At 42.5% G+C, this 17,478-nt stretch overlaps 1 protein-coding gene across 1 annotated transcript in view; it reads left to right on the forward strand.

The window, feature by feature from the left end:
- INPP5A (inositol polyphosphate-5-phosphatase A) overlaps positions 1 to 17,478 on the forward strand; it is a 176,247-nt gene that overhangs the window by 134,288 nt on the left and 24,481 nt on the right. The window contains exons 10-11 of the mRNA XM_083866547.1: positions 13,215 to 13,310; positions 13,643 to 13,717. Of these exons, the coding sequence (XP_083722673.1) occupies positions 13,215 to 13,310; positions 13,643 to 13,717 (171 nt within the window). The remainder of the gene's footprint in view (positions 1 to 13,214; positions 13,311 to 13,642; positions 13,718 to 17,478) is intronic.

Below are 17,478 nucleotides of genomic sequence, written 5' to 3' on the forward strand. Positions count from 1 at the left end.
CACAAGCAGCTGATGGAACATTCCTTTTAGCCATCCACTGTATCCCCGATGGAGACAATCAATAGGTAAAATCTATGCAAATGAGTGGGGTTCAAGTGAGGGCTACCCTAAACAGGACTTAAGCTATGCACCCGCCTTTGTGCCAAATTTTTCAGGGTTTTTTTCTCCTGTAATGAATACATGTATTTTGTGCATTGGAGCATGGCACAGGGCCTTTTGGATGGCAGGCTCTTCAAGAGAGAGGAAGAGAGTTTTAATCACAAAAGCAGAAACTTCAGTCAGAGGAATGATTCCACACTTTGTTTCGTTTGTAAATGCTGCGTTTTGGCTTTTGTGAAACAGAACCCAAGTCCAATTCAGGACAGCGCTTTAGGGATTCTTTCCATGGGGCTTTTTGAGTCTGAAATAGTGCACATGAAAAGAACAGAAGATTGAACATAATTTGTTCCAACAGCTAGTCTAAGATTTTTTCCAATCAAGATTCTTTCAGCATATTCCTCTTTGTTGAGCTGTAAGCAGCTTTTAAAATAATGGCATTAGCCTATATTTCAGGGCTTTGCTGGGTGTTTCCAGCTCTGGTGATTAGTTACAAGAAATAGAAATGCCTGTATTGTAACCTTTTAATGGCTATGGGAGAGTTGTAAACTAAGTTGAGATTTAAGCAATTTGTAGATTTCAAAATGAGCTGTAGAGTTCATTGAGAAAGAAAAATGCATCATTGAAATTCATGGTGCCACTTTGGTTTTCTTAGCTGAGATTTATCAGTGAAAGCCATATTGCTTTCCCTTTGCCTTTATTTTAAAGCTCTTGAATACATTGTTTTTAAGGTCCATTTCTTTTACAAGCTTTCCCTTTCAGCTTGCCCAGGGTATTGGGTCCTATGAACATCTGTTTGTGCCTAAAATCAGCCAGGACCTGGACTGTACCCTGCCTCCCTCCTCCCCTTTGTTTCCAGAGGCTATTGTTTCCGATTTCATGCTATCAGAGGGGCTGCATGTTTTCCTGTGTGAAGTTGTCAGAGAGATAAAAGCACAGGAGCAGGGTCACATTTCGAGGGATGGGCATGAAAAATTGGTAAAATGTATCTTGAGGGCCACCCACAAGACTTGCCTGAAGAAATTCAGAAATAGAGAGTAGAATTGTAATTTTAAAATAATGCAAATTCCAGGGTGGAGTAAGTAGTAATGAAGTAAGTGTTTAACTGGCAGAAATCTCTTAGTCAGATTTACACTTGGTTGACTTTTTCCTGTTAGGTAGCTTGAGAGTCTCTAGTTGGACTTTGTTACAAAGAAAATACCATCATCTTCACTGTGATGCCTGCCATGTCCATTTAGTATGACAGTGAGAGGCCAGAAGATTTAAAGCCAGTATGTTTGTTACACCTTTTCAGCCATCAGAGTGTGCTGGGGAAATGAGAAGCAGTACTGGAGGTTTCTGCCTGTCCAGAATTTCCAGTACAGAATCATTAGCTTGTATGATACAAGACCTGCAAGGAGTATAGTGAGGATGATGATGGTGACAGAAAGACAAATAGTGCATCTTAATTACCCTAATGAAACCCCTTTTCCAGTAAGGAGGCAGGGTGCTATCCTGCTTTATAATGCTGCAAACCACGGTCAGCCAAAACTCTTCTGTCTGACATGAGTTCCAGAAGTGGCACCCTGGTTTGGGAAAATGCAGAGTGGTTCATGTGGTGGCAGGAGGGCAGAAGAGCCACAGTCACACACAGCTGAGCCTCTTCCCCTCCTGCAGAAACACAGCAGGAAGAGCTTGCAGGTGTCTTACAGGTGCTTCTCTTAAATGACTAAGCAGCCAGGAAAGAGTTGTGCCTGTCCCTAGCCGAGTGTCAGTGCCTTACTAGAGTGTTTGGTTTATGATTTTAACTCTTCTCTTAGGTCTCTACCAGGTGTGAAATGAAGAAAATGGTTTAACAGTACTGGTTAGATCAGGGATTCACTAAGATGGTTATTATTGAAGCTTGTAATGAGGGTTTTTTTAAAGCACATGATGAGAAAACAAATGAAATATGTAAGTTGTATTTTTTCCAAGGCAACTGATAGATAAGGGATGCCAAGCAAGGTGTTATCTTACTGCCATATGGCTTCTGAATTACTAAATGATATATGTGATATAAATTGGCCCAATACTGGAATTTTAAGGAGATTATTTTTTCAATAGCTTTTTTTTTTCCAAAGAGAAGTAATTATTTTTTCTTAAATGCATAAATTATTTGCAATTTAATATGACAAACTAAATATATGTTCTGAGCTGAATTTAGCAGCGTTTTTGGCTATGGAAATTCAGCAGGGGAGCACTAATATGCATACTTTTTTTCTGTTTTGCTAATATAGTAGAAAAAAATTACTAAATGTGCTTTGGTTATTGTTGAATTTATATCCTTTATGGCAGTACTTTTGTATATTAATTTGTTCATAAATGGAAATAGAAGAAAGCAGCAACACTGCAAAGTGTGTAACAGTTGTGTAGGTGAGTTTAAAGAAGACCACTCTAATAACTGAATATTTTTCACTTATTAGCACTCCTATTTTAGCTTGCAGTGGCTTTGCCAGGGTTCTGGGTCCCGTGGCAGGAGTGGCTGTGGAGGTGACATCCCCTGCTGGCACATGTCCGGTGGCACAGGGGGACCTGCCCCTCTGGGTGCCAGGCCAGGGTCCTGAGAGGTTCCTGTGTGGCCAGGGCTCCCCTGAGAGTCCTGCCAGCCCCCAGCCCTGTCTGTGTGTTCCTGTTCAGGTGGGCAGCAGAGCACACACATCCTCAGAGCAGCTGTGAGGACACATCTGGGCAGGAAGTCCCACCAGCACAATTCCAGGTTGGAGGGGAAAAGGATGATCCGTTGCTTTCTCAGCACACTGACCACTGTGTTTTCATGTCTTTCACCACTTCAAGTATTACTTGAAGAACTTAAACACTGCTGATAGCATCCATTGCTGGTCTTAATGGGTATAAATTCTTTTTAAAATCACAACTTTCCTATACCAGCAGTTTTCTTTAGGATACCTATCTAATTTTGGATGGGTTAAAGAATTTACTTTGTTTAGCTTTGTCTCAGAAGGGAAAAGAACAAAGGCTAGAGTAAAAATTAATAGCACATCTTAAAATCTATTACAACATCTCCCTTTTTTCTGACTAAAAGTGAGTGAAAAAGGCCTCTCTAGAGGAAATAAAGAAGTTATTACAACTTCTACTTTTTTGTAGAGTATGAAAAAGCTTTCTGTATGTTAAACAGTCTTGTGGACATCTGGCATGATTGGTTTTAATCTGTTGACTAAAAAGTCAGGATTAAATCTTGCTTTACACCTCTTTGTATTGCGGTCAGTAAAGTGACAGAGCTGCCCTGAAACAATGGCACTACTTATTCCACCCAATATGCCATGTGGTAGATCACCCCCTTTTTCAGCACCACTTCTCTGCAAAGACAATGAAGCATCTGGTGGGGTTTTCCTGTGTCCAGGATATTTTTTGTCAGTAATTTCACTCAGCCGCTCTGCTTAGCTCTCCCTTGGTGCTACTTTTTGAGATGGGGTTTGCCAAATCCAGTGGCAAGAGGTCAGGAGGCCAAAGTGATGAATTTTTATGTGCCTGTTCCTTGTGTTTCTGCTCAGTCATGATTCTTTGCGCGCTGTGCTGCCTCTGAAAGGGAGCCACAGTGAGCAATTTGTCCTCCCAGGCCGGGGAGAATGGGGAGGCAGATGAGTTAAAGTAGCGTGTATGACTGCGGACAGAGCTGCGCACAAATGTTTTCTGATGGCAGAACAGAATCCTCCTGTCACTATTCAGCGCCAGAGGGGCTTGGGAGATTTGTAGCCTGTTGGCTTTCCATCAAGTGACAAATGAATTTAACAGCACTTAAAGATACAGCGGAAAGAATAGCACTTGGCAAGCCAGCCCCAGCTGCGAGCTCTAAAATGATGCTGCATTAACAGTTCTGTACTCTTGTGTCTCACGTATTTGAATCTTGGTTTGCTTAACGAAAAGAATTTCATCTCTGTTTCAGAAGCTCTGGAGAATGGACTTTCTGGTTGTTTGGGCCAGTCAGGTCCCATCCCCCCTGGAGCGATCTTTGGTTGTTACAAGCAGGAGGACCCTGGCTGCCTCATTTCTTGCAGAGCTTTCTGTCCTCACTCGGTGGTGAGGTCAAATGAGCCAGGGTTCAGCATGCTTTGTGAGGTTAAATCCCTTTGAATTTCCAGCCAGTGCTGCGGCGTTGCTGTTCCTCCAAGTTGTTCTCTGATCAGTTGTGCCCCTAGTTGGCCAAGGACTGCTGGTCCCAAGCCTTGAACCTGTCAGTGGAGACCCTGTCCTGGGGGTCCTGAACATTGCTGTACTGCTCAACACTTGGCTCTCACACCAACACACACCACAGCAGAAGGAACTCAGAGCTGCATCACCAGGGTGGTGAATAGAGGTAGTACAGAGGACATGCCACTCTGTTTCCTCTCTTCACGCTGCCTGTTTTACCCCACAGCTGTTTTTATGTGATGCCAGTTTTTATTTGGTGTGGGCTATGTACACATATTGGTCTGTCAGTCCATCTTAGCATTCATCAAGAAGAATATAGCAAACGTTGGGTACCCACCTTGCACAGTATTTTAGAAAGATATCCTTCATTCATTTGATCCAAAAATATTTATTTTAATGTGTGAATATGGGTTCCTGGAAACAGGTGAACTCCATGATGGCCAGGGTCTTGTTGAAGAAGCATCAGCCTGCTGGTGGGCATTGTGCCTGGGGACAGCCCAGCAGCTCAGCTGTGGCCAGGGTGCTGCAGCAGCCAGGTGCTTGGCACCTGCACCACCAAATGGCTGGGACAGGGCCAGTTCAGCAATCCCACCTCATGGCTCTCAGAGCTGTTTGAACATAACTAGCTGTAAAGGATTATTTGAACTTTCAGGCTGCTGGACTTACATTCTATTTCAGAAGTGAGTAAAGCAGCAAATGATGGTGAACCAAACAGGGAATACATCAATGAGAAATGAAGGAGATATGGCAGGATAAAAAAGGAGTCGAGTCAAAGAGGCTGGACAAACAAAACAACAGGGAAAAAATACAGTAAAGAAGTGATTCACAGGCTGCATCACGCAGACATCACCTGGTCAGCAAAGTTTTAGTCTCACCATAACACCATGCAGCATGTTTCAGTTATCAACACAGTGAATTTTGCATTCCTGACTTGTTCAGGTCTGGAAACCAGAAGCAGTGACCTGAAAATTATTTTCCTGTTACATTTGTTTCCTTAAAAAGTAAAGTTAACTTGGAGAAGATTTTTTTTTCCAAAGAGAGAAAACAGTGGAAGAACATGGACATCTCTTCCACTTTGCTGTACATGCTCATGACCACTGTATGAGCTGGAGGACATTCAGCCATTCTGGGGGGCACGTGTCCATCCAGGAGGGCAACCATCCATCCCACCCTTGTGCTTAGGCTTAGCAAGAGTCCAGGCCTGAGCTGCTGGCAGCACAACACACTTGTGCCTCATGCAAGTCACTTACCTGTTCCACATCTCAATTCCCATCTTTGTTAAGGGACTAAGATTTGTTTTGCTCTTGTGCATAATAGGAAGAAGAAAAAAGAAATTTATTATTTCTAGAAATAAATAGAAATTTATTATTTCTAATTCTATATTAAAAAGTATTCAATGCCTGCCTCAGGACATCTAGATTTTAGGTACATACATCATTTAATTTCAGAATTGCCCAACACAACATGTTTTAAAAGTCAGCTCCCAATTATACCTGCTGCTGAGAGTCTACTATGTGGGAGCCAAAGGGTCACACTCTCCAAAGGTTAAGCCTTGAACTTGAGCTGTGTCACACCATTGATCTTGTAAAAACCTCCCCATTATTTTAAAGGGCAAACTCCTGAATTTACTCCGTTAGGCAGTGCTGCTTGGGAGTGTTTCTGGGCTTGCTGTTGGCTCCGAGGTCAGGAGGGAGCGTGGAGCACTCGGCAGCAGTCGCGGCTGGCCAGGCCGTGCTGTGCTGTGTCAGGTGTGAGCTCCCTGCAATGCCTCAGGAGAGTGAAGCTGACAAACTCAGTGACTGCACAGTCCAGTGCTGCAAGTAAGTCAAGAAGCACCAAATAATTTTCTTAAGTGTTGGCCTGAAGTTTTTCTACTTGGGGTTATTGCTCCCACGTTTCATTTTTTACGGCTGTAAGAAACCATGAAGTTTGGAGGCAGCAGAAACACAAACACCATCAGTGCAAACACAGGCAAGTGTTACCACCCAAAACAAAGGCAATTGCAAGGCACACGGGAGCAGATGGGGCTCACAGGCTGTTTTGCTTTTAGAAAAAGCAAATAGAAAAGAAATAGAGGTTCTTAGTCTGCAAGTTAGATAAAAGCAAGCTTAGCTATAAGGAGAGAAGCTGCCTCTTATTCCATTCCTCCTGAATTCAAGAGAGCAGGGGATTTTATGTTTCTCTACAGAAACAGATTTACATCACAGATTCTATGTGCTTCATCAAAGTCTTTGCTGAACAGAAACAATATACCCAGTCCTCTGCTTGGTTAGCTGAAGTGGAAGAGAGTAAATGTTTTGAAGGTTTCCAACAAGGAATTTCTCAAGCTGGCATTACTGCATGGCCAAAGCATAAAAAATAATGGAAGATAAGTAACAGAACATCTGAATAGATCTGAAGAGGATCACACCGTATGGGACAAGACATATATATTGCATTTATGCAGAGAATTTCCTTAGGAACAGTTGGACTGTCCCAGGTTCTGTAATTATGAAAAAGCAAATATTTATCTTTGAATACTCCCTCAGGACTACTTGACGTCAGGTAGTAATGCAAAATTATTTAGAAGAATGGACAAGACAAGGGAAGGGATTTTTCTGGCAGATTGCTTCCAAGTTCTAGACCTTGCAGTGCTGTGGGTTTATCTGGATCTGATCAAAGTCCTGAATGTGTATTTTTGATGTCTGATGTCAGCAAGTGAATTTAAACTGAGGCCTTAAAAAGTGAGCAAGGGAGCCCTTTACCTTTGTTGGCAGAGACCCTGCACAGTTTACACAGGTGCCAGACAGCTTCAGGTAAATTGTTTGTGAATCACTTTGTAGATGCTTTGCTGAACTCAGGCTTGAGATCATAGTCAGGAAAACAAAATGAGAGAATACAAAAAGATGTACAACCTGACCAAAGAGACAGAGAGAGAGAAAATAAAAGGTAATCAGCATGCAGGAGAATATGGAAAAGGAGTTCTAGCCTCATCTGTAATCTTGGAGAATATGAGAGGCAGAGGCCTTTTGGAATTAATTCAGATTCTTTTCTGAAGAAGAGAATTACAAAGAGAGCCATCATTGCTACCAGCTGTTGGCACAGAGCAAAGCTTCTAAGGCCAGAGGACACAGTCAGGGAGCTCAGGACTCCTTCCAGACCTGGAGAAGGGCAGGCTGTGCCACCAGCACATGGTGCTGAGCTGCCACTCTGGGCCAGCTGTTCCAGCTGTGAGCTGACCCCTCCTGTGCCCATCCCTGCCCAGACCAGGGTCTGCAGCAGCGTACTGTGGTCAGCCTGGCCCTCTGCCTCCTGAGCAAACACTGAGGAACCACAGCCAGCACTGCCAGGGATGACTCTGTATGGGCTGGGTGGGGCTTTGGGCAGTGCCAGAGCAGGGTACGCTGTGCTGTCCCTGGGACTCTCAGGCCACTCAGCACAGTGCCTGAAGGGTAAACGGGAATAGTTTGGCATTGCCTGGTGACACACTGTGTCATGAATTATCTCAGTTTCTGGACAAGAAAATGCATCTCACAATTAACCTAGTGCTGCTGTGAAATTGCCACCAAAAGAAGGCAAGCTGTGTCCAGCAGGGATCATCTGTTCTAGTAAGGCAGGAGATCTTTGGGACAATGGGAGCATAAGGATAGTGTTTTGGTGCTGAGACTTTTTGGTCACAGACACCACCCAAAGAAGCATTTTTAAATATCCCGGAATATCCCTGTGCCACAGTCCAGTAGGGGGGCTGCTCCCATAGGTTCCAGGCAGCTCCTGGGCTAGGCTCTCCCAGAGGTGGGATTGGTGCTTCTTTAAACTGTCTGTGAGGTTAAATTAGTCCTGACATGGGTACAGGCAGCAGGGACATGTCAGTGGCAGTGGTGTGCCCTCAGAAGAGGGGCTGTACACAGGGCACTTGAGCAGGGCAGGGGTCTCACTCTGGTGCCACTCGGCTCCTGCACCATTGCCTCCCCTCGGTGTGTGCTGACTCCTCTGGGAACATCCAAAGAAAAAGTAATTTTATTGGGACTTGAAGTGGATTCTCATTAATACTTGTTAGTGTTTGTTCTTTATTCAGCTAACACTTATGTCACTGCTGAGTTCAATTCCTGCTGCTGGAAAGCATAGTAGCTGTTCTGGGATATTATTGCTATTTGCACACAGTTTAAGTTAACACAAGGTAATATATAGTCTAAAGGAAAATTTTTTCAATAGAAGTGTATGTCCTCTCAGATAGAGTTTGGTTGCTGTACCCTGCAGATTGAGCCCTGGGATGGTCTTGATTTTTGCAGCAGCTCTGAAGCCAAAAACCTCTGTGGCTGTGAAAAATGTGCTATAATAAGCCTCCATTTCAATGACAAGGTAGAGTTTAAAAAGCACAGTGTTACTTGTCCTGTACCTAAATGCACAACTCTCAGTGACTCAGAAAGTTACATGTAATTTTGTTTTTCTCACTTGCAAATTTTATTTCTCTGATGTCATGTGACTTGGGGAATTTGTTGCTGTTGTATTCCCAATATCCAGGAAATCCTGTCATCTCCTCACAGGTAAGGAGGAGCCCAACCAAGACAGATGTTCCTGTTATTCCCAAAGTAGCGAATTTTTTACTTCGCTGTTTAGTTCAAATACAATTTGCATCCAGATAATAATAATAATTTTAAACAATGATTATTCTAATTTTATAAGAGTCAGATTGATTTTGGGTCTTGAGCAGCATTTCAGAAGTATTTCACTTTCATAATTAGGTGATACATATATGCCTGTCTTTTCTGCCCTTCCAGAATCCACAGAGCATATAACTGGAAAAAAAATTAAAATCTTAAATTTAGTTGATTTGATTGCTCATTTGCTCAGGACCTTATTTCACTTGGCGGCTCCTGTTAGGAGTCTTCAGACTCTGCACTTCTCTCCTAGCAGTCACAGCCATGAGCACATCTGTACAGCTTAGTGCAAATTCCAGTGGCAACTATTGCTAAACTTTCTTAATTGAAAAGAAGCAATGTGTATATTCTATTTTCTCTTCTCTGTTTTAAGAAGGATTCAAAGTAATAATAAGTCCTAAGAAGAGTATTGAAATAATAAAGATCAATAGTACACATCTTTAGCATCAGTGGACAGATGCAATAGGACAGGATGAGTCTGTAGGTGCTTGAATACCACGTTTGGGGGGGGGTTCCCTCCCAGCCCCCAACAATTATTGAGGGACTTATAAGCATGTAATAGCTCACACATCAGGAGGTGGACCCAGAGTCTAAAGGAGTGTGGAATCAATGAAAAATCAGCTGCAGCTTTCAGCCAAGCAGGAAGCAGCAGTGCAGCCCACAGCTGTTCACAGTGTTCCCATATAAACACCATATAAAGTGTGTGTTATAGACTGTTGTGTGTTTTATGTGTATAACAATTGTTTTAATGCCTGTGTCCCTATGTATGCAGAAATGCAGCCTTAACCACCTTGATGTGTGGTGTATATGGGGGAGCAGATGTGTTTTGAAGGTCTATTATGCTGTAAATCAACAGCGTAATTCTGAGAATTGCCAAGTTTAGAAGAAGTTCCAGATTTGTCTCTTGTAAATATAAAAAACATTGCCTCCTAGCTTTGTGTAACAGGATGTTGTTATTACATTCCAAGGCCGTTGTCAGGAAAGTTGTTACTATGTTTTACAATTCAATACACATAATTATCACAAAGGGTTGTTTCAAAAGTGCTACAAAGCACCTACCTGTGTAGAGTATGGGAAAACAGGAATGAGATAGGGCTGTGTTTGCTAGGGAAAGGCTGGCTACTGAGCTCCCTCTCCGCTCTGAATGCAGCTCTCCTGCAAGCTTTTTAACCAAATCCTGTTTCCAAAGGAAAAAAAAATGTTGTTTTTTTTTAAAAAAAAACCTTGTGTAGAGTTTTGATATCTGGTTTCCCCTCTTCTGCCCTTGTAGAAATGTACCTTTGAGGGAATACCCAGCAAGGAACAGTGAGTTTTCATAGCATTTTGATTTTCTTTGCTAGCAACAAAAAATCCCTTCATAAGCAGGCTTGCCTAAAAAGGCACATGGTCCCGAAAGTTTTCTGCTTGGGTGACTACGACTGTGCAGAAATTGAAAGGAGGAGGAAAAAAGGAGTGCCTCCAGCTTGTATAAGAAATGAACCTTTGCCCAATCACTTTTGTCTGTGAATAAGGTAACTTTTTGTGTGTGTGAAATTTGAAAGCAATAAGGTATGTGGGTCCTTTCTCTGTATCGGTTCTCAAGAGTCGATCGCGGGGTTTTTCTTTTGGAGCCGGCCTGACGTTGTGAGATAAAGCAGCTCAGGGAAAAAAATGTTCTCAAGCAGATGCCTTTAAGAGACAGAAATCATGAATTTGTTGAATTGCAACCACTCTGGGGGTGGCTACAATGACTTTTTGACAGTGACAGTAACTCTGCCGTGTCTTTTCGAGCCCTTCTTTGGCCCATTCACTCTGGAAAGCTGCTTAAGCGCACTTAAGCGCATTAGCATTTGGATGCTCGGGGACCGTATTGACCCTCATTTGGAAAGTTTAAATGAGTGAAAGATGGAGCGATTTGTTAGGGCTTTAGAAACCAGCTTTAGAGAGCTGCGGGTTTTCCGCTCTGGTTTGTTCGGATGCTTGTTCTAATCTGGTGTGCTGTTTGAAGGGACCAGACTGATTTGTGACACATGAGCCCAAAGCCTCTTTTTTTGGGCTTGACCCGATTATCTGATCTGTGCTCTGAATTTCAATCACCCGCGTGGAGGGAGTGAGGTTGGGAATGGCTCGCTGCTGGATTACCTCACTGGTTCCGTATGGACACAGATGGCAAAACGGCCACTGCGTGTCTGAGCAGACAAAGGGATCGTCCCACTGCCTTGGGTGCGAGGGAACAGGTAGGAGGTCTGTGCTGAAAAGTAAGAGGTCCTGGAGGTGCAGCTCTCACACTGGTCCAGCATGCTGCTCCTCCTGCCAGGCAGGGGGGCCTTTAACCACCATGTTCCCGCTCTTCTCCCAAGCCTTCAAAAAAACACCTTAAAGTCCTGCAGAGAGGATGAAGTTCTCGCAGAGCAGCCCTTGCCTGTGCCTGTGGGGCCAGTGCTCCTTCTGTCAGTGAAACTGTGGTTGCACAGACACCTGCAGTTGTTCTGGTGCCACAGGTATGCCAAGTGTTTTAGGGTAAACCCAGAGGCAGATGGACATGGCACTGCTTTTGGGGAGGGAGGAATTAGTCAGGAAAAGTTTGTCAGAAGTGGATATAATTTGATCAGTGAGATGAGGAATCAACACCTGTTTCATTCACAAACTTGTAAGAAAAATAGCAATTTGTGGGGTTTTACCAAATCCCATTCAAGTTACTTGTTAAAGATAAAGGCGCTCAACTCAGTGATTTTTGTTTGTGCTGTGCCAATAGGCGAGGGCCTTTATCAAGGATCAGATTTTTATAAAATGAGAACAAAATGTCCATTGACAGATTGTTCCCATTCGGGCACTGGGATTCTCAGCTGAGATATAAAGTATTTGGAAGTAGATGGATTTTTGTTTAAATACATGTTTGGCATGTATTTCTGTCTTCAGGAGAAGGTGAGAATGGGGAAAGGAGAAGTGATCTGTAGTTCATGGTGTTGTGTCTGGTAGACACTGCACCTCTAGTAATGAATCCAAATATAAGGATTTCTGTGTCTGAGAGATAGGAGCATGTAATAGGATGTGAGAGTCTATACCACGGAACATATTTATCTTACAAATTAATATGCAAAATGAAAACCTTTTGTCTGGTTATTGTGAAAAGGAATGGGGTGAGCACAGCAGGGAAGCCACCTCTTTGCCTCTCCTTGACTCAGTTATTTTCTTTAACAGAAAACACTTTTCTTAAGAACCCCTGGCAAAATCAGGTTTTATTCAGAAGGATGGTCTTTGCCAGTATCCATATCCAGGGCTGTGCACAGATCCTGTCAGCAGTGCGTGCCTCAGCAGCAGCCATGGATGCTGAGGTCCCTCCCAGGTGTGGAGACACATCTGTGTCTTTGAACAATGCCCAGTTTGAACAATTTCCTCAATTCTGCTTTCTAAATTTTTCCTTGTGGTTCCCAGCAGCCAGGCAGAGGGGCACCACATCCAGCAGCCTTGCCCAGGCAGGGAGGCTGCAGAGCACTTAGTGAAATGTGCCCAGCCCAGTTCAGATGGAGATCCCTGCATTTCAAAGCACTTGATATACTTAAAGCCTCGCTAACTGCTTTGCTAAAAGCTCTAGATTTTCACCTGCTGCCATGGCGTGCAGCCAGCCCTTTGAGCATACCATTTCATGTTATTCCCCACTACCTGTGGAACTGGGTCCCAGCCAGGCCAGTGGCCAATGGATGAAGGCCCAATACTTGCATGGAAATTCATCCCTCTGTGCCTGATAAAATGTTGGTTCATAATATGTTTTAGGCATTCAGTCCTCAGAATACCTAGAGATGTGATATCTCTTATTTAAAAGAGGGAATTTGCTATGCAAAGTAAACTGTGAAAATTGCTGTCAGACTGTGTAAGCATTTCTTGGACTTGCGAAGTGTACTTGTAGCATGAATTTACAGGGCAGATGTTTTTGCAAACAAGGGTTAACTCACGGAACTGTAGTGTCAATGTAGTTACCAACTCTTAAAAGTGCACAAAACCTGGTCATTACCTGTAAGCAGTGTTTTGGAGGATATTTGCAAGTAGTGACACCTGTGAAAGAACCTGTCTACATGGTACAAGCTGAATGACTATTTGCCTTTCCTGATTGATATTTTCTTAATATTGCCTGTTTCTCTCCAAAGGGTAATTCAGTTTATTGTTTCAAGTCCATCATGAATGGAAGTGACTCAAATTAGCAATGCTTTGTATTTTGACCTACGGCAAATTATATTTAATGGGAGGCATTGAAGATACATCTATTGATAATGTTCAGTTAAATCTGGTCTTCTCCTGCATATAAGCTTGTTTCCCTTTCTCCCCTTATGTTTTTCTTAGACACTATGTGCAAAGGCCACAATGCAGACCATCCGGGCAGCTGACACAAATGAAGTAGTCAAGCTAATATTTCGTGAATCTGATAATGACCGAAAGGTAAACAACTTAATGCCCTTGGCACCCCTGTGTAAATAGAAACAGTGTTGAATGTTCACTTTCTTTTCTACAAAGCATGAATATAGTTGTTCCAAACTGATAATGTAAAGGGAGGGGAGGATATAGATTGTCACACCTAATGCTCAGTTAATTGGATCTATTTAAGTGATTGCCAGCCAAGCAAATGGGCAAGCTGACAAGGGACTTCGGGCATGTGGAAATGTGTGGTTTTAAAGGGCTGTGTATCTCTGAAAGGGTCACTGCCAGCAGCTGGGTGTTGAATCCTTGAGTCCAAGAGCTTTGCTGACCTTTCTCCCTATTTTTTTATTTAGGTTATGCTGCAATTAGAAAAGAAGCTCTTTGACTATTTTAATCAAGATGTATTTAGAGACAACAATGGCACTGCGGTAAGTTCATTGCTAAACCCTTTCAAAGGAGTAAGTTGGGAACTCACATACAAATTGCATTTCTCTAACGAGCCCTTTATCCTTATCAGCCCTCCTGTCTGCAGAATGAGAAGAGATAATTCAGCCAACACAATAACTGCTCCAGATTTCCTCATCAGTTAGCCAGTTATATTGCATACAGATTCTTTGGCATGTTCACCTTCTTTTTTATAGAAAAATATTGTAAATTAAATGTACACAACTATTCACTTTTCTTGTCTGTCCTCTAGTCTGCATTTCTTCAAGCATCCTGTTTTTCTTCCTAGCTCCTCATTGTGCATTATGCAGTAACTTAAGAAAAGCCCTTAAATGCAAAGCCCTTCTAAAAATACCCGGCTCTTCTAAGTGTACAAAAATATCCTAAAAACAAAAGAGTAAGTAGAGTAGCAATCTCAAGCTCTGCAGCAGACTGTCACTGTTGGGACAAGCATACAGGGCTTCCCAAGAGGATTAAGCAGACCGGGGACACTAACACTCTGATTTGTCATAAGCATTGTATTTCCTTTAATGTGATTTTATTTCAAATAGTAGCCACTTCATTTTGGAAAAGCTGTGTTGCTGCTTTCTCCATTTCATCCAGAGTTCCTAGGAGTTATGTATACAAGGGAATACACAGAGGGCCCTCATCCCCACCTCCCAGTTTAGCTGCAGTGTGTACCAGTCATGCAGGGCGCCTGCTCACAGGGCACATGGCTGCTTTGTGCACAGGATCCATGGCTCTCCACCTCTCTCCTCTTCTTTCCTGCCTGCAGCTCACTCTCTCACTACTCACAGAGAGCCAGGCTGTTGGAGGGCTGTCTGCAGGGCTCTAGGACTGAAGCCTTGGTACCCTCTCTGATTTTAAGTTGGCTTCACCTGGGAGATTGATTCCATGTGAGAATCTGAGATTTCAGTCATTTGTTGAGGTCAGAAGAGTTTGATGAGTAAGACCCATGAGGGGTGAAGAACTCATTCCCCTTCTAGTCCTTGCTGCTGTCCCACAGTGTGGCTCTTATGGCCTGTGTGCTCAGGTGCCTCTGTGGGCAACATACCTTCAAATGCATTTACTGTCAGATCACTTTGGGGTTGTTTGGTTTAAATTTACATCCTAGGGAAATACCTAATGTTTCTTTCACTGATGTTTTTCAGTTTTTGGCGACATTTAATTCAAAGCAATAAGTCTCCTCCCAATTCCTTTTTCCATATTAATTGCATTCCTGTCTCAGATATTTCTGCTATGTGTATTATTATACTAACTTTTCCAGGATTTTTTTAGAACAACTCAAGTATTTGTCATTTGTGGTTTTCCCCAGCGCATTCCTGAAGCTGTGTAAAGCTGTTCTTGGTGCTTGTTTGCTATGTCCTAGTGATATTTTGGGTGGCTGCTGCTCAATTTGCATACAGGGCTGTGGGGTGTGAAGGTACAGGCAGAATCCCACTTAAACACATTCCATTTCAAAATCAGTAGTCATTTCTTTCATGCATCAAGAAGTGGGAAATCTTCCAGATCAAACATGGAAGAAAGAGATAAACGATATAATGAGCCATTGGAGATAATCTAATCTTCATGGTCTAGTTAAACACGCAGCACCATGATCACTAAAAACAAACTACCTATCTAAAACGATAAATGTCTCTGTGCCGAATTCAACCCAAAAAATCCATCGCATCCTTCATCAACCGCCGGTCTTGTACCAGCCTGACAGAAATTTAATTCAAGCTGGCTCCTGAAAATAATTATTGTATTTTAAGAGTAGTAATCATTGGTCGGGACATGATTGAATATGTCCATGCCTATTGACTTTTTCTATGATTTATAGCTTTGTGTAGTCGATATTCCCATCGAAATTGTATAATTAATTATAAGTGGGGCTGTCAGGTCTGCAGGATGGAGTGCCCTGATGAGTATTTGGGAAGATTAAATTTTCCTTAGCTGTACCAATGCAAGGCTTGGGAATTTTCACAGCACTGGGGCTGTTGGATAAAGATGTTTTCTGTGTGTTTAGCAACTGCTTTAGCTCAAAATCCATTGATTTTTCAGAGGGTATTTTTTTATCAGTGCCGTGTCTCTTCAGTAACATTGGAATGTGTATGGATGTGACACGACCTGACAAATATTTATTATCAACAGGCTACTTTATCATTGTCCGTACACAGTTATTCCTTCCTTTTTACGTTGTAATCAACAAAAAGAATCTTAACATATATTTATAAAAATGATTATTTTTGATGAAAAATCTGATATAGATACAAATCACCTGTTTAACAGAAATTCAGTTTGAAATGCATACTGTAATCTGTCGGGTCTAATTTTTCGAAACTAATCTGTAGCTTATTCAGACTTATCTGTATTCCAAAGTTAGCTTAGCAATTACCTATATTGATTACCTCAGAGTGCAATGACTGTTCTGTATCATTGTATTTCAGAAAGGAACGCCCAGATTTACCCAGTTCTGTGTGATAGGAAAAAACATAAAGCGTATTTGAAAACAGCTGTTGCAATAATGCAAAACTGGTTTATTATTTAATTCCTATATTCTGAATTGTACGTCAGAGTTGTGGTCCATCAGACAGACCAGGGAGTCTATCAGCACCCAGAGCTGTCCTGTGTGGGTATGTGGGGAGGCTGTTGCAGAGGAGCACTGGGAGAGGTGCACAGGAGGAGGTGCAGCCTGCAGAGTTCCACCCTGGCAGCAGACAGGTCCCAGTGTCAATTGTTTCTGTTCAATTAGCAAAAGCTCAGCATTTCTGACCCGGATGGTCGGATACAGCCAGACTCTGCTGATTGGTTCCATGGTGTCATCCTGCTCTGGGAGCCTGCCCATGAGTGGTGGAAAAGCACAAAGGAGGCCTCTCACGCCTTCCCAGAGGCAGCAGTCCTTGACTGGGAGACACCACCATGCCCCATCATCCCTCTGTGGTCCTGCTCCTCTCCTGCCCAGCAGGAGCAGAGAGTGCCCTGGGCCCCTGCATGGATTTCCTGACGGGCTCTGCAGTGCTGCCCACACTGCTGAGCTCACACTGGCTCACCAGCATGTCACTCACATGAAACACGGTTGTACCTTTGGATTTCCAGCCCTTAAGTGATAAAAATCAGTATGCCAGTGCTTCCAGGAGAGGGGTGGGGACTTTTGAATAAACATACACTTTTACCAGGTATTTGCAGATTCTTTAATTGCTTGTGATAGATCAGGCTAGAAGTGTTTGTGTTTGTTTTTTTTTTTTTAGAAGGAATTCCCTGTTAATTTCAAAACAATCAAAAGAAAAGCAAGCCAAGGGTAATTATGTAATGAAAAAATATAATATTATGTAATGAAAAAATATAATCAGGTTATTGACTTGTGCCAAAGAAACACAATCTAAATTGTATTCCTTCAGTAGTGAATTAAATAAATATATAGTAAGAATGTAAAAACCTGTAATGACTGCAGAGGAATGATTTAATCATCAGGAATCATTTTATAATCTTTAACCGCAATTAGAAATGAGGGATGGTACCTACATTCCTATCTTTCCTATGATCTGTATTAAAGAATCAATCCAGGTAGAAGCTAATGCACTGTCCTTAGGATTTTGACCACAACTGTGTAATAAAAGTGATCAGTGAATTAATTGTCTTAAGAGTGAAACCTGATGATATTCCTGCTAAAATCATGATCTCTTTTTTTTCTGTTGATCTTTGTGAAAGCTGGTGACTGATAGTGAAACTGTGCTTGCCCTGCTGGTCGTGGGTCCTGCTGGTC

The sequence above is a fragment of the Zosterops lateralis genome, assembly GCF_965231275.1.
Source record: "Zosterops lateralis genome assembly, chromosome: 8".
Taxonomy (NCBI): Eukaryota; Metazoa; Chordata; class Aves; order Passeriformes; family Zosteropidae; genus Zosterops; species Zosterops lateralis.